Source organism: Lepidochelys kempii, chromosome 1 (assembly GCF_965140285.1).
Source record: "Lepidochelys kempii isolate rLepKem1 chromosome 1, rLepKem1.hap1, whole genome shotgun sequence".
Taxonomy (NCBI): Eukaryota; Metazoa; Chordata; order Testudines; family Cheloniidae; genus Lepidochelys; species Lepidochelys kempii.
In genome coordinates, this window is record NC_136380.1 from 255,457,520 (window position 1) to 255,481,126 (window position 23,607).

At 43.1% G+C, this 23,607-nt stretch overlaps 2 protein-coding genes across 4 annotated transcripts in view; one reads left to right on the top strand and one right to left on the bottom strand.

The window, feature by feature from the left end:
- The window catches only part of TIMP3 (TIMP metallopeptidase inhibitor 3), a 45,932-nt gene extending 28,268 nt beyond the window's left edge, over window positions 1–17,664 (top strand). The window contains exons 2-5 of the mRNA XM_073324765.2: window positions 5,103–5,185; window positions 12,466–12,577; window positions 13,350–13,471; window positions 14,896–17,664. Coding sequence (XP_073180866.1) covers window positions 5,103–5,185; window positions 12,466–12,577; window positions 13,350–13,471; window positions 14,896–15,093 — 515 coding nt within the window. The 3' untranslated portion in view covers window positions 15,094–17,664. The remainder of the gene's footprint in view (window positions 1–5,102; window positions 5,186–12,465; window positions 12,578–13,349; window positions 13,472–14,895) is intronic.
- Window positions 1–23,607, bottom strand: part of SYN3 (synapsin III) — a 279,590-nt gene that overhangs the window by 150,144 nt on the left and 105,839 nt on the right. The window lies entirely within an intron of this gene.

Below are 23,607 nucleotides of genomic sequence, written 5' to 3' on the forward strand. Positions count from 1 at the left end.
GTGCTTGAGCTCTCACCTAAAATAGCAATGTGGCCACAGCAGGATGGGCAGTAGTTTGAGCTAGCTGACCATGTATATTCCCAGGGATCAGGCGGGCATGGACTCTGCCATCTAGCCCATACCACTGCAACCCCACACTGCTGTTTTTAGCATGCTAGCCTGAGCAGAATAGTGTGTGTGTACATCTACCCAAGGTGGGAATTACACATCCCAGCTGTAAGGGGAGACATACTTTTACTTAGAAAGACCCTAGTTCTGGATTCTCTGATTCTTTGGTAAATTTGTTGACTGGTGCCTAAATCAAAGCCAGCCTTTCTTAATGAAGTCTTTGCGCTACATTAAGTGCTTCCATTTAAACTGTTGCTAAGGAAACTGAGGTTTGGGAAGAAAGAACTAATTTTCATCTATTTTGTCAGAACCTGAATTTGTCTGTCACCCAAGTATAAACATGTTCTTGATTTGGAATCTTAACTAGTTTTTAACCTCCCTCCCCCTGCCTTTTCATTGTGTTCAAGGTCCCTTCAATAATGTGAGCTTTCACTCCAGGTTTTTATCCTTTATTAGCAAACACTGATTTCTTCTCCCTATTCACAATATTTTAATATGCAGCAGAATTCAACGTGGCCCTCTCTTGTTTACTTCCTTCATTGTAGGCTAGCTCCATCAATGGTACCTGATGGAATTCACACAACCCTGCAGGAATTGTGCTCATTCTAGTTAACTTCTGATGCCCAAGAAGTTCACATTCTGATTTTTAGGGGTTCACAGAAAAAATGGTGGAAGTTGGAAAACAATCCACCTCTTTAAAGATACGGTATTTAAAATCCTCAAGGGCATTCTTCACCAAATCTGTAGCACTTTTCAAGAGAGCCAGATCGAAGTATGAACGACTGTTTTGATTAATTTTTTTTTTTTTTTTTTTTTTTTTTTTTTTGCTGTGAGTTCATCTGTTTTTGGTAATACAAGAAAATAAAAACACAAATAAGTTGTCACTGGGATTTTGAATTGCTACTAGTGGATCCTCCTTACAGAAGAATGTATCTGAAAAGACTGGCTGTTGTAGCCCTATCAACAAAAAGTTACTTGAAGAGGAGAGAGAGAAGCCCTCAAACCTGTTTTGGGTGGGATACAGGAAAAGACTATGTGTGTTCATCTGTCAGATTAATTGACCTCTTTCTCCTTGACTTTCATCCTGTTTCCAATATTGGAGGGCAACCCTGACATCATGCAAGAGACAAAGAGCAAAACACTTGTAAATACTAGGCCATGCCTTTAGATTTACACTGTCTGCATATACGCATGCACAATCTCAAAGAGAAACTCTTTGAAGACCATGACCAAATTTTGCAGTGACTAATGCCCCAGACAACCTCATTAAAATCAATGATATTGCATGAGGCTCAAAACCAGTGCAGAATCGGGCCCCCAAGGGTCTCGTGTCAGTACTGGAAATTACTGCATTTTTCAGTTGGTTTGTTATGACGATGCTCTTTTGGGTAGGGGCAGTTTGTAACTGGCAAAGACCAAGCCACATCCTGCTCTAATTGATGGGGATCCAAAGTCAGACATTGAACAGGTGATTTTTGGAGCAGTTTTCACCACTCTGCCTCCTGGACTTTTGAAGGGAAAATTAATCATAAATCTAAAGAGCTCTGTGGATTCCCCAATCCTAAAAATAAAACAAAGCCCATACCTTTGACCCTCTGCAACTACTGCCTCATCATCCTTCTCCCTTTAAACCCATTATATGTGCTATCTACAGCCATTGCCTCCAACTCCATCCTTGGTCCTCTCTACTCTGTCTCATGCTCTCTGTGAAATAGCTCTCACCAGAGTCCTGGTCTTCTTGTCACTCATTTCACTTCTCTCAGGCCCATTCAGAACGTTGCTTCCTAAATCATCCATCTGCCTGGATGGGTCCTGATCCTATCACCCCATTTTCTGACTCCATCCACAGGCTTCTCTTTGTCCAGTGCATTCTATTACAAGTTTCTAGTGCTTACATTTAAAGCCCTGAAAACTTGGTTCTCCCTTCAGGAGAGGGAGTTGTATGTTTTGTCCCCTTGCCACTATGCTTTACCCGTCTCCATCATGTTTTTTTCCTGTTTCTCCTATGATATACTTTTATTATTTTATTGTCCTAAACCTCCTTTCCCCTGTTTTTCTCATCCATCTGTTGTCTTTTCCTCAGAGGGGTTCTCTCTTCTTTGTCACTTGTATGTAGACTCCCTGGCATAATGAGGCCCTGATATTTGGCTGGGGGTTCTTAGGTACTGCCATAATAGAAATAAAATCCACAAGCTTTCCTCCATTCCACATTTTCTGCACAGAACACCCTCTGTGAACTAGTCCATAAAGCCACTACCTTCTCTTCCTTCATGTTCCTCTTCAAAATACTTCTGTCCTGAGACCTAAGGGAATCTGCCAACTGATAATAGCTAAGTAGATGGCTAGTAGGCCCTTCTGTTTGCTCTGTTCATTGGCCTATACAGTAAATACCTGATCTTTTTACTGCATCACTTCCCCATTCCTTCTAGTTGGTTATTACACCACTACTTATCTGAATTAGACTGCAACCTCTTCCAGGCAGGGCCATCTTTTGCTCTATGTTCATAAAGCACCTAGCACAATGGGGCCTTGATTCTGATTGCTGTTTCTATGTGTTACCGTAATACAAAAGAATATTTTTTTAAAAAAAGGGGGGGGGGAATTGCTAACAACTGGGAGCCTGTTCTTCTTTAAAACATGTTACTTAAAAACTTTATAAATCTAGAAGCTGTTAGGATGTGTCATAAAACAGCTTGCATTTCAAAATTCCATTGAAATTCCTCCATCGCTTAAAATTTATCATGCCTTTAAATCACCAAGTTGGTCAGCGGAGTTTTCCTTTTAGCCAAGTAACAATTTCCCTGTTTAAATGAAGCATTTCCCATGGCGTGCCTTCATTTACCAGTAGATAAAAGTTGTACTGAATTTCTCTGAAAGAAGTAAACCCTCCTCCCAGTCCAAGGAGTCAATATCAGAACTTTAGCAAGGTCAAAGGAAATGGAATATGTATACAGTCCTTTTTGGTTGCTGGAATATCAGAAGCTTGACAACATTTTTGGGCCAGCTCTTCAGCGTGTCTTCAATGGACTTATGCTGATACACAGTAGCTACAGATCTGGCCCAATGTCTTTTTGCCCAAACACTGTAGAATAACAAAACCCCAAAACCTATTTCAGAAAATACTTCACTATACCACTGCCTTGATGATAATGTAGTGTCCTTTGGATTATTTCGGTATTGCTGAAGTAGTTTGAATGGTTCTTCATAATGAAAGGCTTAATATACTAAAAGTAAGACTTTTTTGTAGGTTTATTCAGCTCTCATTTTAGTACTGAAAATATTATTGGTTGTGGTCAATTTTTAAAAAACTCAGTGATCTCTTTGGGGAGTGGAGAAGACAAGTGATAATCTTTACCCTTCCTAGGACTGGGCATCTCTGAGCTCATTTTCTCTGCCATGGTAAAGATTAAACCATGTCTGCGGCTTGGATGACATGATAGAATTGTTCTGGGGCAGTGAACGTTAGCTGAATAATTCCTTCTGGCCTTTCTCTTGTTCTCTAATCTTTGCTGTCTTGCCGAAACTTGAAGGTGACCTGCAAACTTTTTTCTAAAAAAGATAATGGTAGTTATTTGCTGAATGCCCCAAATATCAAAGAACAGGAGGACATTTTGCTAAAAATTAATGGTAAACTAATTTGAGAACCTACAACACTGATTTCTAGGTCCTGAGGTTTCTCTCAATCACTTAACCAGTATGCATTGCTCTGAGATATTCCAAACAAAAGGACTTTCACTGCAGTGATGGAGATACCCCTGGGGGTGCAGATTAATGTTATTTTTAGTACATATTAAAAACAGGGTGACCCGGGAGTGCCCAGTTTATTACAGCTCCAGTGGAGTCCCTGGTATATTTGATATCCCAGACCTATGTGCTGTGGCTTCAAAGCGACTGGGAGCTCCAAGAGCAGTATTAAGGACCACAAATAAATTAATTTGAAAAAATGGACAGTTATTTGCTGAATGCCCTTCTGCCCCTTGCTCCTTGAGACATTCAGAGTGAAATTCACTCTGGTGGGCTCAGTGCAAAGATTATGCAGCCCTGAGGTCCCACTTTAGCCCTATTTTGAGGATTTAAGTGGACTTTACAGTGTATGTAGGCTTTGTTCTTGCCTTCTGCATGGGGATGATTTTCACTAAATGACAATACCATTGCTGACACCACAAAATATGGTCCCCTGAGTCACTGATCTTAGGGGCTGAGCAAATATAGCTAGGATTTCTTGCAAGTAGCCAAAGCACTTTAATATCCAAGTTTATTTTGCGAAAGGCCCTGATCACCAAACGATTTGAACTGGACAGGATATAATTACTGGGCCAGATTTATGAGTGCTGGCAGGTCTAAACTACACCTTGAGTGGGTATTCATCCCAAAGGAGGACTGCTCTCTTTTGTTTGCAGCCAGGGCTCAATATAAAACCCACCAGTGAAGGCTGCTGAGGGGATGTGCCAAATCAACACATTCCCTGTTCATGGCCCCCTCCCTGGCCCATGCACCCACTTTCTAGGCTATGCTGGTCCCTATACAGTAGCAGAGTGGTAGTTATGGCCACTTTGTGCAGCTAAAACCTCTCTTGGTAGAACTTCTGCACCAGGTTCCTGCCAGCGGCATAGGCACCAGGTTCAGTTTAGCTCCGCTGTTCCATGTCTCACAAGAGGGGTCTGGATCCTTTCTTTGGAAGGAAAGTATTTCATTAATAGTCAGAAGGCACCCAGTGGCCTTTGGTAACTCAGCTGAACCCCTGTGAATCAAAAAGACATTTCTTAATGTGCATATGTGCAGGGGGAATGCAAGTAATTGTGCATCAGATACAGAATAAATCTGGAGTTTATTTGTCCTGGGATTTATCTTATTTTTATTTTACTGTGTCATCCACCCATGTGGTTTTGCTGAATTGAAGTATCTAATCTAACATCTGGATTAGAGTCCCTGAAATGTTATTGTCCCAATGTCCATGTTGTTTACTATGTCTTGTTTTTCTTCTCTCATGACAGTCATCCGAGCCAAAGTGGTGGGGAAGAAGCTCATGAAAGATGGACCCTTTGGAACGATGCGATACACCGTCAAGCAGATGAAGGTGCGTATGTGTGTAGGCACCTCATGCTAGGTTTAGCTTCCAAGGCAATTCTAGTTACTTGCTGATCACTAACACTGGCTGCTTTTAGGACCCAGTCCTGCTAGTTACTGAGCACCTTCAACATCCTTAGTGATTAATGGGAGTGGAGGGTGGTCAACAATTTACAGAATCATACCTTCAAAGAGAGAGAGAGAGAGAGATTAAAGAGAGGCTGTAGGCCATGCCTACCACATAATGCTGAGTATTTAGGGTTTTCCTTTATTCTTAATACTTATGGTAGTGAAAGATGCCAGAGTGACAGCTCTGGATACTGAAGTCCTGTTTATCCCCAGCAGATACAGTGTAGGCAGCAGAAGTGCAGGCTTCTCTATGTGGCCCTACCAATAAGCTTCAGATCTGTTCTAGTGGGACTACTTGTCTGGGGATAGGTCGTTCAGCCTCTTCTTGCCTTGGCTTCTCTGCTGAGACCGCCAACAAGCGTGTCAGTTAGAATGGTTTCAGAGTAGCAGCCGTGTTAGTCTGTATCCGCAAAAAGAACAGTTGTAATATTGCGACTTTTAGGTCTGTAATCGAGTGACCTGAACAAAACAAAACAAAACCAAAAAAACTTCAAAAAGAGACTCCAACGAGAGACTGCTGAATTGGAATTCATTTGCAAACTGGACACTATTAAATTAGGCTTGAATAAATACTGGGAGTGGATGTGTCATTACACAAAGTAAAACTATTTCCCCATGTTTATTTTTCTCCCCTACTGTTCCTCACACGTTCTTGTCAACTGCTGGAAATGGCCCATCTTGATTATCACTACAAAAGGTTTTTTTTCTCTCCTGCTGGTAGTAGCTCACCTTAATTGATCACTCTCATTATAGTGTGTATGGCAACACCCATTGTTTCATGTTCTCGGTGTATATATATATATCTTCCTACTGTATTTTCCACTGCATGCATCCAGTGAAGTGGGTTTTAGCCCACGAAAGCTTATGCTCAAATAAATTTGTTAGTCTCTAAGATGCCACAAGTACTCCTGTTCTTTTTTCAGTTTGAATGGTGGCAGTTATCATGTGGATATTTGTCCAGTATGAGCTGGACTGAGAAAGCAAACATGCTTCACAAAGACCACTCAGCAGCTTAGAGAGACTAGTTGGGCCCTACTGCCCCTCTGTCACAATTTAGGGGGAGGAAGGTGTGACTGGGTCACATTTGAGTTAGTGGTGCTTTGTCTCCAGGTGCCAGGTTGTAATACCCAAAGCAAGGAGCTGGGCTTAGCCCCATGGGACACAGGAGCCAACGCTCTGGGGCAAATGAGAGGCAAACTCACCCCCTAGAGCCTTCCCGCTGTACCAGGAAGGGGACCCACCTAGATCCTCACCGCAGGAAATCACGGACAAACAGAAATGGTACCCATAACCTTTTCTGCACCATGATGAACCCGCAGTTCTACTTATAGCCGAAACAGATTTCACTTAACCTGTTGCTTTGGACTTTTTTTTTTGGCCAGCTGACCCCTTGTTATGTAATGTTAAAAAATCAGCCCTAGTTTGTTTTTCTTGGCTGCAGCGTTCCAGTCATAAGACTGGTTTATGTCTTTTATAAAAGAAAAGGAATGAAAAGGCCTTGGCAGCTGTTGCAGAAATCTGAAACATATTAGAGAAAGTAAAGGTTCAGGAAAATGTGCCTGCCTTGTAACAGTAACTCTCTTTATAAGGCAGTTTATAGCTAAGCAACAAAGCTGTGAGGAGGAGACATAAAGCCTGTTTCATAAGCTATCACAAAGCTTCACGTTACCAAAGTCAGCCTTAGCAGGGCTCTTTCCCTGGAGTGGAATTTTTGCACTTCACATAAGAGGTTGTGAAGTGCTGGGGTTATGTATTTGCTTATGCTTTGCTTTGAAAAATGTCTGTGAATTTTGTGCGCATGAAAGGAAACGACTGATAACATTGGCTAGAGCAAGACAGTGCGGCCACACCCCTCCCTTTGGCAATCACCTCAGTCCTCACCAGCAGCACTCTGCGATGTGCCAGTCCTGTTTTGCCACCCCCCAGCTCTACCTGTGCACCTCACCGCCAGTGCTATTCAGCATCTGCACGCTGCAGCCCATGACCCTCATTCACCTCCCTAGTAGCATCTCCTGCTATTCTGCACTCTCCGTCTTCAGGCACACAGACAGATTTCAGGTATTAAGCGCCTCATGTAGAATCACAGAGTAAGTGAACAATAAATTCCCCACCAGACATGGTAAGGGCAGTTAACTTCTGCCTTGTCTACCAATTACTGATAGTAAGGTCACCACAGCACTGTTTGTCCCATGTCTGTTATGAAGAGGGTCAGATCGTACTCGCCGAAATCCCCAACAGCGATTCAAAAATATTGCCAGAGGGAGGGAGGAAACAAATATGGCTCAGCAGTTTCATGACAGCCTTCAAGGGCTTAGGACTCCCTTGGTCTAGCAATAAGGGAATCTGAGGAGTCCCTTAATTTGGCAAAAGCAGTGTCTGTCCTGCTGGCAGAAGGAGAAGGCATTCCAATCTGGGAATAATGTAGCCGACGCTAGTTCAAGACAAGTAGAGGTTTCCATGAGTCTGGGCCACTGTCAGAGAGAGGAGAGAACTCCCTGTGTCTGGAATAACACCAGTTCTACCCCACTGTCAGCCAAGGGCTCCTCATGACAGTGTCCTCTGTGATAGTGATATGTGATTTTGACTGGGATTTAGGCAGTCATCTTGAAGTAGACTATAGCAGTGTCCCTGATATTAGTCATAATTCTGCCTGCAGACATGGGAAATGCAAACCTAGACAAGGTGAGAGAGTTGAGTGGGAAAAGATCCCCACTCAGTTCTCGTACCTTGTCTGGCTTTGCATTTCCCACATTTGCACTCTATTGTGAAAAGTCACCCAGTTGTACTCCAAAGCATTTCAATTAGGGAAACCAAACTGTAGGAGGTTTTCCTGTTCTGTTTGCATTAGATTGTGCTGCTATATGGGGGCATGGGTCTTTACAGCAGATATCCCACTAATCCACATGTATCTATGCCAAGACTGCAAGAGGAGAATTGTCTTTGCAGAAGTTGATCCAAATGTTTTGTTAGGAAACCACGTCCCCAAGAAAAGCCTGTGAGGTTTTATTTTCAACAAGCGGTTGCATGTGTTGGCCAGTGTTGGTCTATTGGCACACTGTGCCGTACTATGGGGGTGATATGTTGTGTCACATGTTTTAACCTGATCTTGGACAGGAAGGAACCTGTAGCGATCAAACTATTCAGCTTAACTGGAACATCCTGCAGACATAACTTTCAATAAACAATCTGAGCATCTTCTTTTAAACCCCACTGTCTGTCTGCTGCACTTAGAGTGCTCAGTAGAAAGGCATTCAGTGGATGATGTGGGGGAGCAGAAGCTGGTGTGGTACATCTTTCCTGCTCTCACCCCAGTGAAGTCCTACTCTACTCCTGCTGGAAAGAAAAGCTAACTAGGCATCTTGCTTGTTTACAGGCAGCTGTGCAAGTACTGATGATAAAACTATTATGTCCGTGTTTGCTGGACACCTTTAAGCCCTCCCGCACCCGCAAATGAAAAACAAACAAGCGATTTACTTCAGCAGCATGTGCCAAATTGTCTGGCTAACCAGGCTGAGTGGCATTGAGCATGTTAAGTAATAACAATCTATTTTTGTATTTCTTTTTTGGTCCTCTGATTTCTTTTGGGCCAGCTCCCACACTTCTGTGATGTCCCACCATTCATCAGGTGATGTTACAGTTAGACGCCCAGGGGCCTGGATGGAGAGCATAGGGCCAGCCCGTAGATGCAGGACAGTGGAAGGTTTTTTAGCACAGAGGTTTGTAGTTTTGAAAATCTTGTAATTATTTATTCCCTTTTGGGATCTAAAATACTTCAAACGTCTTTCAAAACTGCATGCCAAAAATCTTCACTGAGCTGATAGGACGTGGCTCTATACACCAGTGTAATTTCTTGGTACTGTAAGCTGTGATATCACAATGCATTCTAGGAACTATCCAGAACGACTTCAGGGACCCGAAAAGGAAATATAGATCAGATTTTAATACTCTGCATGTTTGCTCAATCCCATTGTAGGCTGGCTAAGCAGGAGCATTGACCTAAAGTGTTGCCTAAAGAAAATGGCTTGTTTCTTTAGCTTGTAGCTCACCTTTAATGTGAGGTAAGGGGGTGAAACAGTGGCAGTCATAAGAAGAAAGAGCTGGTGTCTAATTTACCCTCAGTTAAAGTTCACAGGGGAAAATAATCCTGTCACAGGACATCACAGTACTAAATTCATCATGAAATAAGAGGAACCAGATGATTTGCATATGCTTTTCTGTGGTAGAGTTCCACCTAATCCCCAAGAATGGGGTTTGCTAATGGGAATGCTGACACAACCGGAACTTGTGCAGCAGTAGCAGGCACTGCCATGCAATGCTTGTTAATACTTTGCTCCCTGTCATTAGATTTCCTAAAATACACAACTGTGGTGACAGGATGACTCTGAGGGTAGCAGTTAAGAGAGAGGCTGGTTTATGGCTGACTTTCTTCTACTAATCTAATGGAACTTGCAGGGTATTTTATGTATCCAGAAACAATGCTTGGGATTTATTTATTTATTATTAGGGAAAGAGTCCTCTGTAGAAAACTTCCCTTTCCTGGATTTTCTCACAGGTTTGTACTCCCTCCCCAAAGTCTCCATGTCACAGTGACTGTCCTTCAGTTGAAGGGGAGTGGATGGGACTCTCTCTTGAGAGCCCATCAGTACAGCTCCTAGAATCAGCTGGAGGAGTCACTGCAATGTGAGGTGAAGTACTTCTCCAGGGACGGAGCATGCTGCCTTTTGCAGCGCTTCCAGTCCCTGTTGATTTATTGAACAAGGGAACACACTCAGGAATTAAACCTGAGCCTCATCTGGCAGTGCAGTATCACTCGTTACCTGTTCAATGCCTATGATGTGCATGATGTTATCGAAAAGGACACAGTCTCTGTTGTTATAGTTTATACCATCTAAGGTGTGGCCCCCATTACTGTAGTATCTCAGTGCCTCACAATCTTTAATTTATTTTCATAGCATCCCTGTGAGGTAGAGATATTATCCCCATTTTACAGATGAGGAAGTGAGGCACAGGGAGACAAAGTGACTTGTGCAGTCACAGGAAGTCTGTGGAGGAGCAGGCAATTAAACCCAGCTCTCCCAAGTCCTAGGTTAGTGCCCTAACCACGGGACCACCTACAAACATACAGCATAAATCAGGAAATCAAAGTATATCCCCTGGAGAGCAACAAAATTGCAAGTATAACAACACATGGATGAGGCAAAGCATGCAAGGATTAACTATTCAATGGGAGGCTTATGCTCAGTTAAGTATACACTTACATATTCCAAGCACGATGCTTGCACTTCTACTGGTATGGAATGATTAACTTCAAAAAATCCTTTCCTCACATAGTTGTCAGGCATAATTAGAAGTAAGACTGGAGAATACAAGCTCTTTGGAATGAATTTCGCTTTATGTAATATTGCTGTTATACAGTAACAGTACTGCTAGATCACTGCTAGTGATCAGTGCAATATAAATATGGAGAGGTAAGACAAATAGAAAAGTCACTGGATGACCCAGGAGATGGTTTTATCTCAGAGCATAGCAAGACTTTTTAAAATGTGTTTTTAAATGGGAGTGTGGCAGCCGTGGTTGGGCCTGGTCCAAAGTCTGTTGAAGTCAATGGGCTCTGGTTTAGGCCCTTAATGAAGGAAAGGTGGCATTTGGTGAGTTTTAAGAAAGAACTTAGTTAAGGAGGTATATGAATGAACAACGAATGTACACATGGACACTGGGATCATAGGGGATTCCAGGAAAAGGGCGTAGCACGGGAGAAGGTGTGCAGGACACTTCCCAGTTGACACAATGACAAGAATTTATAGCTTTTGGGGTTTGTTTTGCTTAGATATTTCCAGTTATAAAAGTGGGAGAGAAACTTCAAGCTGGCAAAGCTGGTGTCTTAATGGTGATGCAGTAGAAAGATAGGGGGAAAAGGATAGTGGCAGATCTAGAGGAGACAGTGAGGTTCAATGCATTGAGCATCTACTTCTTGTGAACCTAAGTTCCAGTGAGGATTTGTTCTCAAGTGAGTTTTGTGGGCTTGGGCAGTTAGGGGGAGAAACTTCAGGAAATTGTGATTCCCCTCATCCTCCAGTGTTTCTGTCTAAATTTTGGCCACCGATACAGCTGGTCAAAAAAAAAAAAACAGCAGAAAAGCATCATGAAAATTTAGCCAAATGCTTTTTGTTGTTGACATTTTCAGGAAAACAGTCATTGAAATTCCACCCCCCTGCGCCCCAAAATATTGACCAGCCTTAATCTTCATTCTTAGGGGTTATTTTATTCACATGACTCCACACACTTCAGCGTGATAGGTAGTTTGCTTTCAAGAGTGCTGCTGATCCAGACTGGGGAAGGTCAAACTAATTTCTTTCTAATTTCATATCTACTTGAACACTTGTGAGTTCTATCAAACTTGAACTTAACTGGGCTTCCACTTAAGAGAGGATGTGGGGACAGAGCAGATGGTAGAAAAATTCTACAGGAACAATAAAGAATCTAGATGTTAATATCACCAATATGGTGCTCATTTGTACTAGTTTGGGGGAAGGCTGTTTTTTTAATACATAGCAAAAGCGTTTCTTTAGCTAGAGAAATATTAAGCCCCAGCTGAAGTCATGGGGAGCTGTGAGTGCTTAACATAGCCAACGATCAGGCCTTGTGGCAGGTACTTCAAATTGGGCACCCAAACCGAAAAATCTAAAATAATGGAGACTGGAAAAGTTGGGCCTTATTTATTTTTTTAAAAAATCTCCCTTGGGGAAAGAGAAATTGTTTAAATTTCAGGAAACCAGATTCATAAACTCAAATTAATTGTGCAGCTTCTGCCAGAAATAGCTTGCGACATTTGTGAACCTTGGAAATGCAGGAGATGTGACCACTTCAAGTCAGAAGTGAGGTGAAGTGGGAAAGGTGGTATGCTAGTGCAGGATGGTAATGGATTGTTGTAGTGAAGATGCTCATGTATTGGCCGACTTGTGGGGGAGGCTTGCAAATCACATCACCTACAATATGCCAGAGTTCTGCTAGTAGCATCTGGTCCTCACTTTCAAGAGTACCACAGTTCACTGCCCAGAATCATGGCCTATGGATACCATTAAGGGAGCCAAAGGAAATTCCAGCAGCATGCTGAAAAACTGTCCTCCTTAGAGTCTAAAACAACTTTATTTATTCCCTCAGATGTACAGGGGCTTTGACAAGATGCCACAAGTTCAATATATCTACACAGAAGCCTCAGAGAGTCTTTGTGGGGTCAAGCTAGAGGTCAACAAGTACCAGTATCTGATTACAGGTAAGGGACCACTGGAGTTTCTCATGATCAGGACCTCTTTTCTGTCTGTATCTGTACTTGCCAAACACTCACACGGAATGGGGGTAGGTAGGTCAGCTCTATAAGCAGGTTCTTAAAGACAGTGCCTGTCTGCTTCCCTGTGCTGAAATACTGCATAAAACATAGAATGCAGTGACAATCAGTCAGTAGCATTCCAGTCTCCGGGGATTGCCTCTCCATTAGCAACACATTCCTCTACTTTTTTTCCCTCCCCTTAAATCTCTCCAGTTTACAAACCACATATCCAGTGTTGAGCATTTTTTGTGACAATAAGTGGCTATTAATGCATAACTGAGCTGGTGTGCCCACAACAGTACAGGCCAGTGTGATTCGAAACAGCAAGGCACCGCTCTGCTGAGCTAGAAATGGAAAAGCCTGTTTGGACCAAGTGAGTTGTTAAGATGAGGATGCAAAAAGAATTGGGACAGCACATGCCAAGTCCTGTTTCTCTTTTAAGGTGCCGGCGCACTTACACCTTGCAGTGTTGCAGAGGGGAATGTGATGGTTGTGGTCACTGGCATGCTGCTGGGGATTCTCACAGCTGGTACAAAGCTTCCAACTTGTGGAAGTGCCATAGTCTCACTCACTAATCCCATAGCTAATAGAAGAAAATAAACTGATTGCTGAACTGACACTAAAGGCATACACGTGGTATTGAGAACATTAGCAGGCTCAGGAAACTGTCTGACTGAACTGAGAACAACTAATTTGTGTCCCTTTCTGTGTTTTCCAGGCCGTGTGTATGAAGGAAAGGTTTATACTGGCCTGTGTAACTTGTATGAGAAATGGGACCGACTGACTCTGTCCCAGCGCAAAGGACTAAATCATCGTTACCACCTCGGTTGTGGCTGCAAGGTATGTATTGCCTCCAGTTAGATGCAATTAAAAGCCTAATCCTAGAACTGTGCTCATTGCAGCTTATAGCAATAATGCAGGTGAACTATCAGGGAAGGAACCAAAGGGCAAGAGTTTTTTTACAGAAGGCAAAACAAGACAAATTTTGCTCTTCACGGGTTTCACAACGTAGTGAACAAGTTAAAGTTTTCTGCCTGCGCCTTTTCTATGCACCTTTTGGTATAATTTGGCAGGGTGGGGCAGAATCTCTGAAAATTTCACAAACATTATTTTGCAGATCAGCGAAATTATGTGCAGAGCTGCTGGGAAAATGTGTTAAGCTTTTTTCCCCCTGAAAACATTTTGAGTGATTAAAAGTTCAGAACTTATCTCTAAGACTTTGCACTCAGCTCCCATCCTGCAAATACTTAGGCACATGCTTGATTCTAAGCCAGAGGTTCCCAAACTGTGGAGCACAGTGATATGGTTATCGAGGGAGTACAAAGACCTGATGGAGCCACTCTGAAAGGCTGGAGTTAAGAGGGGGCTCTGTCCGGCAGGGGAAGTGGACAGGGCACTGTGCAGGTGGTCTCGACTCCCAAGACCAGGCTCCCTGCCTGCCTTGCTCCCTCACCACTGCAACAGTCACAACCCAGCAGTTATGCTCCTCTGCTGGGGATATTAGCAGAGACTGTGTGAGTGGGGAACGAAAGGCTATACCCCGGGAGTACTGACCCACCTGCCAGAGAGAGCCCCTTCCTGACCCTGGCCAGACAGAGCCTATGCAAGGAAAGCAGACAGGGCCGCACTCAAGGGCTGGAGTCAGCAGGGGACCCTGTACAGCAGGGGGCCAGTACTCATGGGTGCAGCCTTCCACTCTGGTCCTGACCCTGGCCCTTCAGTGCTGCCCTGCACAGGCGGGGAGCGAAATGGGCAGGGAGCTGTGTCCCGGTAGCCAACACTACCTGACTGCTGCAGGGAGTGGAAGGTTTCCTCAGCTGCCACATGGTTAGTGTCCCCCACCCCTGGCCCCCGTGGGTACAGGGTATTCCTTCCCCATAACCCTGTTAAAAAGAAGGGTGTGGTCATTGGACATGAACCTCTGAAGGGGCGCTCAGCAAAGAAAAGTTTGGGAACCTCTGGAAGACAAGTAATGGTGCGGGAGGGGGAGCGACAAATCCCATGAATGGTAAGGTAGGCATGACTGGAAACGTTTGCGCACCACTGTTCTAAGCACCCGAACAGTGCCATTGACATTAATGGCACTGCTTGTGTGGGCAAGTTAAGAACATGTTTAGGTGTTTGCAAGATCGGGGCTTAATTTTTTAGTTAGCACATTAGTGCTTAAAAAGAATTTCAAAAACACCAGTTTCTGATTTAAAAGCAAAGTCCTATAAAATGTGCCTTCAATTTACCCCTATTCCACTTGCTGATTATAATTGCAGATTAAACCCTGCTACTACCTGCCCTGCTTTGTGACCTCCAAGAATGAGTGTCTTTGGACAGACATGCTCTCCAACATCGGTCATTCAGGGTCCCAATCAAAGCACTATGCCTGCATCCGACAGAAGGAAGGATACTGCAGCTGGTACAGAGGATGGGCGCCTCCTGATAAAACTATCATCAACGCCACAGATCCCTGAGCACAGTCCCTTCCCCATTTCCTTTCCTCCCTCCCTTGTGGCTGAGCTTCTCTTGGACAATAACTTCTACCAGATCATGATGATGACAATGAAATTAGTGCCTGTTTTCTTTCAAATTTTAGCACTTCGAACACTTAAAAAAAAGAAAAAGTCTATGCTGTCATACTGAATTTGTTTTTAATCACTTTTCGATTCTGAGATCACCCATTTCAGTCAGATTATATTTGTCTGGGAACGTTCGTTTGCACACCGGAAAAAAAAATTATGGAGCCCTTGCTCTCTCTATGTATCATTATCTATAGCAATATAATCTATATTTTTTTAGGAAAACAAAAATATAAAAACTATCCCAGTTCGGCACTATATCATTCTTCCTTGCCCTGGCTTCCCCAAGCCCTCTTCGCACACTCACTGCACAAATTATATAGACTGAAGCTATTTGAAGGGGAAACTGGTTTAATTAACTAGATCAGTAAATAAAACAAACAAACCCCTATTCAAATCGGGAATTTTGGAAGTGTGATTGGCTCCAGAAGTGGGAGAACTCAGTTGGTGTTAAGACACTGCATCATCTGGTAAAAGCACCAAGGACTGAATGTCCTCCTTGCTCATTCAGTCACAGTGTGAAGGCAAGAGCACACTGGAAGTTCTGGGGTTCCATAGAACATAAAGAGAGGTTTATTATTATCATGAGGTTTTTGAAATAAAACCTGCATTCAGGGAGGTAATTCACCTAAGTACAATGCAGCAGGTGAAATGTTGAGCTTCTCTCTTTTAAACAGAGTTACTCCTGAAATTTTTGCAGTTTAGCTCCTGCAGAAAAATTCCCTTGTGAACATCTTAAACCAAACAAATGAAAATTATCAACACTAAAAATCAATCAATCACTCCCATGGAGAGGGGGAAAGGGGAGACTCACTAGGGTTTATTGCTATAAGAAATCTATTGCCAAAATAGTGTTTAGCTGAAGTAAGATGTATATACACATAATGACATAAGCTATTTTTGACAGGACGTGGAATTATTTGGTGTTATAAACAATGAATGCTTTGATTGTGTTTTAAAACAGAAATCTTGACATTCCGAGTCAGTGATTTATTTTTGGTAAAAGATGTTGAAACTCCAGTGTACCTGCAGTAGTGGTTAGAATCACTGTTTCATGCCCTCTTCCCCAACCATGGCTTACCTCCTACAGCTACACTGGCTGCAGTTGTATATGTAGTGAAAGCAAAAGCTGGCAGAGTGAGGCAAGGAAAAGCAACATCTTGACAGGCACCTCCTAGAACTTTAAATTTCAGCTGTCCAGTGGATTCCAAGTGGGTCAAGTGCTCTGTTTCCCCCAAGCTGTTGTTAATATAGCTATGGGCACACGCTTTTTCCACGTCCTGAGGCGACATGGGGGAAGGGATGGTCCTGGCTTCACTGTCGACTGGAGGATTTTTTTGTTCTGTTTTGTTTTTATTAAGAAAACTATAATATAAATTTTCTTATTAAATAAAAATATTTTAAGGTTTAATGTTGATGAGGAGGGGTTGCTGACAAAATGGGTGACTGTATATTTTACCGAGTGTACGGGGGAGGAGGGCAACACTTAACAACATTATTTGTGTTTGTTTTTTATTATTATAATTATTTATCTTACATAGACATGTATCTTCAGTTCATTCCACTTAGGAAGCAGAGCTGCTGTCAGCAAGAAAAGGCATTGCAGTCATCCTAGACAGGGACAATATAGCATTCTCTATGCAGTGATCTTTTCAATTTGTTTGAGGCTTCTTCGCCATTATGAGACGGGGAAGAGTGTATTCTAGTGTTGGGATTGATGCATCAATCATTTTGGGGCTTGTTTGACTTCAATGGAGCTATGCTGATTTACACCAGTTGAGGATCTGGCCCATTTATTAGAAGACACTTACAGGAGAATGTAGGTGTTTGGCTTAAATGGCATTTTCATAGAATCGTTTGGATTAGAAAGAACCTTGGGTGGAATCGTCAGCAATGCCTAAGTGGTTTAGGAGCACTCAGCTCACTGAAAGTCAATGGGGCTTGTGCCTAGGCGCACTTAAAAATGCCACCCCTTGTCTCTACCCTTAAATTATGGACCTGATCATCAAAGGCAATAAGCATCATCAAACCCTACTGATATCAGGGGGAGATTAGGTTGCTTTTTAGGATCAGGTGCTATATCAGGCTGCTTCCCTTTTCAGCTGGGCATCATCAAGTTGGGCCGTAAGCACAGGGGACCAATTTCTGCTCTGTTCCATCTGTGCAACTGCAGAGCTTTCTTATGCGTCTCTAGCAATGATAATTCCACCAGTACACTTCACAACTTGTGAAGTGACCATCACTGGAGCTAACCAAGGCCTGACCCAACTACCATTCGATCAAAGGTTCTTTAGCAATCATTAAATCATTGAGCACAGCCATTTCTCCGAGCTTTGGAAGGCGAGATGAAGCTTGTCATGCAATGAGTTGTCAGGCGTTGATTTGGATTTCCATTAAACTGTGGCTCTGTATTTTACCTGCTCACTGACTGTATAATTTAAAATCATATAAATAGCTGAAACATTACAGTATTGCAATCACATTATTGTGAAAATCTTTATTTTGTTGCTACAAAGATGTGTGTTCCTAGGTGGGCTGTAATGTATCTATGCGCTTTGTAAACAAACAAACAACAAAAACCCCAACGCTGCTACCAACAGAGTTATTTTCCTATCCAGATTTCCATTTCATATTGCAGAGGGTAAAAATATGTTTGACATGCAGACAGCTAGACTGGTAAAGGCGGGGGCTTGGAAAGCAACCCTCTCCCTTGCCAAATAAAGATGCAGCCGTAGAGGCTTTTTAAAATGTGGAACCAAATAGAGGGAAAGAGTAAGGGGGAAGAAACCAGCACAAAATACATTTCTTTTAGGAGGCTTTGAGGTTTTTTTAAATGAATACTATCAGGGACAGCTATTTTGTGGACTAAGCTTGCCCTTGCATTATAAGGGGCTTGTCCAAAGCCCATTGGAATCAATGGGTGTTTTTCCATTGACTTAAATGGGCTTTGGGGTCAGGCACCTAAATTTCTGCCTCACTCTCTACTCTTCCCTTGCCTCACTGAAGATCACTTCAGCCTGCCAAGGCACAACTCCCTCCTTCTAGATTACAACAGGCCTTGCAGTATGTAAGCACTCTGTCTGGAGGACAGGAGTGAAGCTCCCGTCAGGGTGTTGTTTTCCCAGGTTAGCGTGGGTTGCTGTTGCATAAATCTCTTGCTGCTTCCCCTTTGTTGCGAAGGTTGAAATGTGGCCTCTAACATCCCCACCAGCCATGCTCTGTGCTGAAAGGGACACTGTCAATGGGACTACTTACATCTGTGTCCGCATGATCAGGGCCTTAGTTTTTAACAAACACACTTTTACTAGGTTTTAAATAAATCAATATTATTAAAACTCCATTTTTACAAACCTAATTCACTTTTCTAGACTATTTTTGCAGTTTCCTTATTTCCATTTTGTTTTGTTGCTTAGAATCATAGAATATCAGGGTTGGAAAGGACCTCAGGAGGTCATCTAGTCCAACCCCCTGCTCAAAAGCAGGACCCATACCCAATTAAATCATCCCAGCCAGGGCTTTGTCAAGCCTGACCTTAAAAACTTCTAAGGAAGGAGATTCCACCACCTCCCTAGGCAACGCATTCCAGTGTTTCACCACCCTCATAGTGAAAAAGTTTTTCCTAATATCCAACCTAAACCTCCCCCACTGCAACTTGAGACCATTACTCCTTGTCCTGTCCTCTTCCACCACTGAGAATAGTCTAGAACCGTCCTCTCTGGAACTACCTCTCAGGTAGTTGAAAGCAGCTATCAAATCCCCGCTCATTCTTCTCTTCTGCAGACTAAACAATCCCAGTTCCCTCAGCCTCTCCTCATAACTCATGTGTTCCAGACCCCTAATCATTTTTGTTGCCCTTCGCTGGACTCTCTCCAATTTATCCACATCCTTCTTGTAGTGTGGGGCCCAAAACTAGACACAGTACTCCAGATGAGGCCTCACCAATGTCGAATAGAGGGGGACGATCACGTCCCTCGATCTGCTCGCTATGCCCCTACTTATACATCCCAAAATGCCATTGGCCTTCTTGGCAACAAGGGCACACTGCTGGCTCATATCCAGCTTCTCATCCACTTTTCTGCAGAGCTGCTGCCTAGCCATTCGGTCCCTAGTCTGTAGCTGTGCATTGGGTTCTTCCGTCCTAAGTGCAGGACCCTGCACTTATCCTTATTGAACCTCATCAGATTTCTTTTGGCCCAATCCTCCAATTTGTCTAGGTCCCTCTGTATCCTATCCCTCCCCTCCAGAGTATCTACCACTCCTCCCAGTTTAGTATCATCCGCAAATTTGCTGAGAGTGCAATCCACACCATCCTCCAGATCATTTATGAAGATATTGAACAAAACCGGCCCCAGGACCGACCGCTGGGGCACTCCACTTGACACCGGCTGCCAACTAGACATGGAGCCATTGATCACTACCCGTTGAGCCCGACAATCTAGCCAACTTTCTACCCACCTTATAGTGCATTCATCCAGCCCATACTTCCTTAACTTGCTGACAAGAATACTGTGGGAGACCGTGTCAAAAGCTTTGCTAAAGTCAAGATACAATACATTCACTGCTTTCCCTTCATCCACAGAACCAGTAATCTCATCATAGAAGGCGATTAGATTAGTCAGGCATGACCTTCCTTTGGTGAATCCATGCTGACTGTTCCTGATCACTTTCCTCTCATGTAAGTGCTTCAGGATTGATTCTTTGAGGACCTGCTCCATGATTTTTCCGGGGACTGAAGTGAGGCTTACTGGCCTGTAGTTCCCAGGATCCTCCTTCTTCCCTTTTTTAAAGATTGGCACTACATTAGCCTTTTTCCAGTCATCCGGGACTTCCCCCGTTCGCCACGAGTTTTCAAAGATAATGGCCAATGGCTCTGCAATCACAGCCGCCAGTTCCTTTAGCACTCTCGGATGCAACTCATCCGGCCCCATGGACTTGTGCACGTCCAGTTTTTCTAAATAGTCCCTAACCACCTCTTTCTCCCAGAGGGCTGGCCATCTATTTCCCATGTTGTGATGCCCAGCACAGCAGTCTGGGAGCTGACCTTGTTCGTGAAGACAGAGGCAAAAAAAGCATTGAGTACATTAGCTTTTTCCACATCCTCCGTCACTAGGTTGCCTCCCTCATTCATTAAGGGGCCCACACTTTCCTTGGCTTTCTTCTTGTTGCCAACATAGCTGAAGAAACCCTTCTTGTTACTCTTAACATCTCTCGCTAGCTGCAGCTCCAGGTGCGATTTGGCCCTCCTAATTTCATTCCTACATGCCCGAGCAATATTTTTATACTCTTCCCTGGTCATATGTCCAACCTTCCACTTCTTGTAAGCTTCTTTTTTATGCTTAAGATCTGCTAGGATTTCACCGTTAAGCCAAGCTGGTGGCCTGCCATACTTACTATTCTTTCGACACATCGGGATGGTTTGTCCCTGTAACCTCAACAGGGATTCCTTGAAATACAGCCAGCTCTCCTGGACTCCTTTCCCATTCTCTGAGCTTGGATAACGGATCCGTCAGTTTCACTTTCAAATCCAATTTCACTTTCCAGTTCTCATCACAAGCACAGTACTGGAATGTTCCGACTGCCAACTCTGCCTGGGGGCTCTTGGTTTCTTTAAATATTGTTTCCTTTTAAAGTTGGGAGGGGGGTGTTCCCCCCTCCCCATTTTTTTTCTTTAGGGAAAAGGGTGAGGGGGATTATCTGTATGTGGAATTTCCTGTGCAGAGTCCCACTAAAGTCAATAGGGCTCTGTGCAGACAGAGCACTCCACCAACACAGTGTAAACCTCAGGATCAGGGCCTAATTTTGGTGTGCCAAACATGACCCTCATCTACACTTTGAACTGGGGTGTAATTCCCCACTGGAGTAGACAAACCCACTCTAGTTCTGATTGGAGCACCAGTGGAGGTACAGGTTAGTCACTCCAAGTACAGTACGTGTCTAGTGTCTTAGAGGGATGCTATTTGGCAGCTAGCCCCTCCTGCCACTCCGGCTACGCTCTGTTATTAGCACATTAGTACTTGCAACCCCAGGTCAGAGTGTAGACATACCCTTAATATGTCTGACTCATCAACGTAGACCTTCCACACTCACCAGTGGGGAAAATGCTATCTCAGGGTGCCCATGAACACACCACTTAATAAGAACTCAAAGTGAAGGCACAAGGAAGAAAGAGTTCCCATTGTTTCACAGGACTTGCCAGGTATATTTCTTCAACTTTTTTCAAAATATTCTAAGTCTATGAATCCTTTGTATTTTGGAAGGGAGTGACAAAATTCAAAGGATGGTGCAAACTTTTTTTTTTTTTTCCCATGCAGCTCAAAGTTTTCTGTCCACCAAATCTTGACAAAATCCTTAAAAAAAAAAAAAATCCACTAAGCCTATGTTGCTGCTTTTGTTGTAGTGGCTTAATCAGTATCTTGGTCACTCCCTTTTCTTCACTGAGCCCCTCTGCTGTTCCTGGTAGTCACAGAAATTTGGGGAAAGGAAACGAAGCCTGGGAGAAAATTTTATCCAGAAGAAATATATTTGTTGCTAAATTCTGTAACACTAGTTTACAGTTTTCCTCCATGCTATTTATAAATTTTATACTCAATGTATACTGTCTTTAAGGTAATACCGCATAATGTTCAATTTTTATAGTGTCCTTTTCTTCTAAGCAGTAAAGTGGTTTTATTTCTATCACAGACATTCTATCTCTGCCTTGCTTATGTTAGTCAGTCCTTTACTTTAACCATATACAACTGGTACCATATACTTTAACATATACAAATGTTGCTTTTTCATTGGCTTTTACCTGAAAATCAAGCCTCTGGCAATTGTTCTACTCCTGAAGATTCCCTCAACAATCCCCCTCTCTTTTTAAAGCAACCACTCTCCTGAGGTCCTGTTGTTGGGGTCACCAGCCGCAAAATGGAAGGAAATCCCTTTTGGAGTCTGTGAGTTCCACTTTTTAGATGGCCAGATGGGGTCACTACAGAGCAATGCAGCCACTATGGCTGAACGGGTAACACTGACTGCTCCTGAGGAGGAACATTTACACTGATGATGTGTGCAGCAAAGGGGGCTGTTGCTATTACAATAGGCTGCTCCATAAAGGCTAGTTTGAAGCACATTTTATCCAATATACCAGTGTTTTCATGGACTTACTGCCCATAATGAGAGAAGGTGGAGGTTACTCAATCAAATCCTTTCCATTGTGAAAATCTCAACCCTTGGAATATCTCTTTAATGTGACTAGTTATGGGTAATCGAAAATTTTCCATCAAAGCTTTCTTTTTGACAAAAAGTCGGGTGTTCAACTACATTAATATTTTCCCTCACAATTTTGAGTTTTTGTCAGAAATATTTGGTTTTCTGGCAAAAAGTAGAAATTTTCCATTGCACATTTTGACAAAAAAAAATTGGGGGGGAGAGGGGGGGGTCAAAAGTTTCCATCACAGAACCCTCCTTCCACACACACGATTTTCTGAACTTCTTTATGACTAGTCCTCATCCATACCCCTTTCCAATTAGGAGCCTATTAGCATTTGGAAAAGTTTGGACATGCAAAGCTGTGTTTTCTGATCTGACAACTGTACTAGTGAGGGAAAGTTACTTTAAGAAGAGATTTAACTCAAGTATCTTCATAAACACTTCTATAGTGCCTGCCATACAATGGTCATATAATGCTTTACAAACACCAACAACCTTAGTTCCACAACACCTCAGTGAGGTGGGAAAGTATTATTATTCCCATTTTACACATGAGCAAGCTGAAGCAGGTCAGTTAAGTGACTTGCGAAAGTCACAGCAGATGTGTGTGGCAGAGACTGGGAAAAGCACCCAACATTGCTTCCATCACATACATGCCCCTTTCTAGTCTCTATTTGCACAAATAGGCTTTTGTTTGCCCAAATGTTTGGGGAGTAGCTGCTCTTCATAAGGATACCCATATTTGTACATGAACAATAGCGTTTGCGTACAAATGAGATTATTGGCTGTTTATTATTTGCAGTATTGTCGAACAGGTCAGAGTCAATGTGCAGCCATCCTTCACACCCGGGGCCAATAAGAGGACCCACATGTGGCTGTGGCCAAAGACAGACAATGTCACACATCACTGGTGACTGCTCTCTGACCAGCTTTGATGGTGGTCTGTGGGCTCTGCACTTCGCTGACAAGGCTGCCGCAAACTGGCTTGGCAAGTCCCGCCTCCGATAAGAAATTATGTGCAATTTGTTATTCCCCTGTTTAAAAGGGTTCCATCGTTCTTTCCAGGAGTCAAAACAATGCTACAATGCTACCCACTGGCTGGAAATTACTTATCCAAACTATCTCATGAACAACAAATACATTTGGATGAGTCTACAAATGATTTCCAAACAGTGGGGTGGGGAAAAAAGCTATATCTGTCAGACAATTTATTTGCAACAA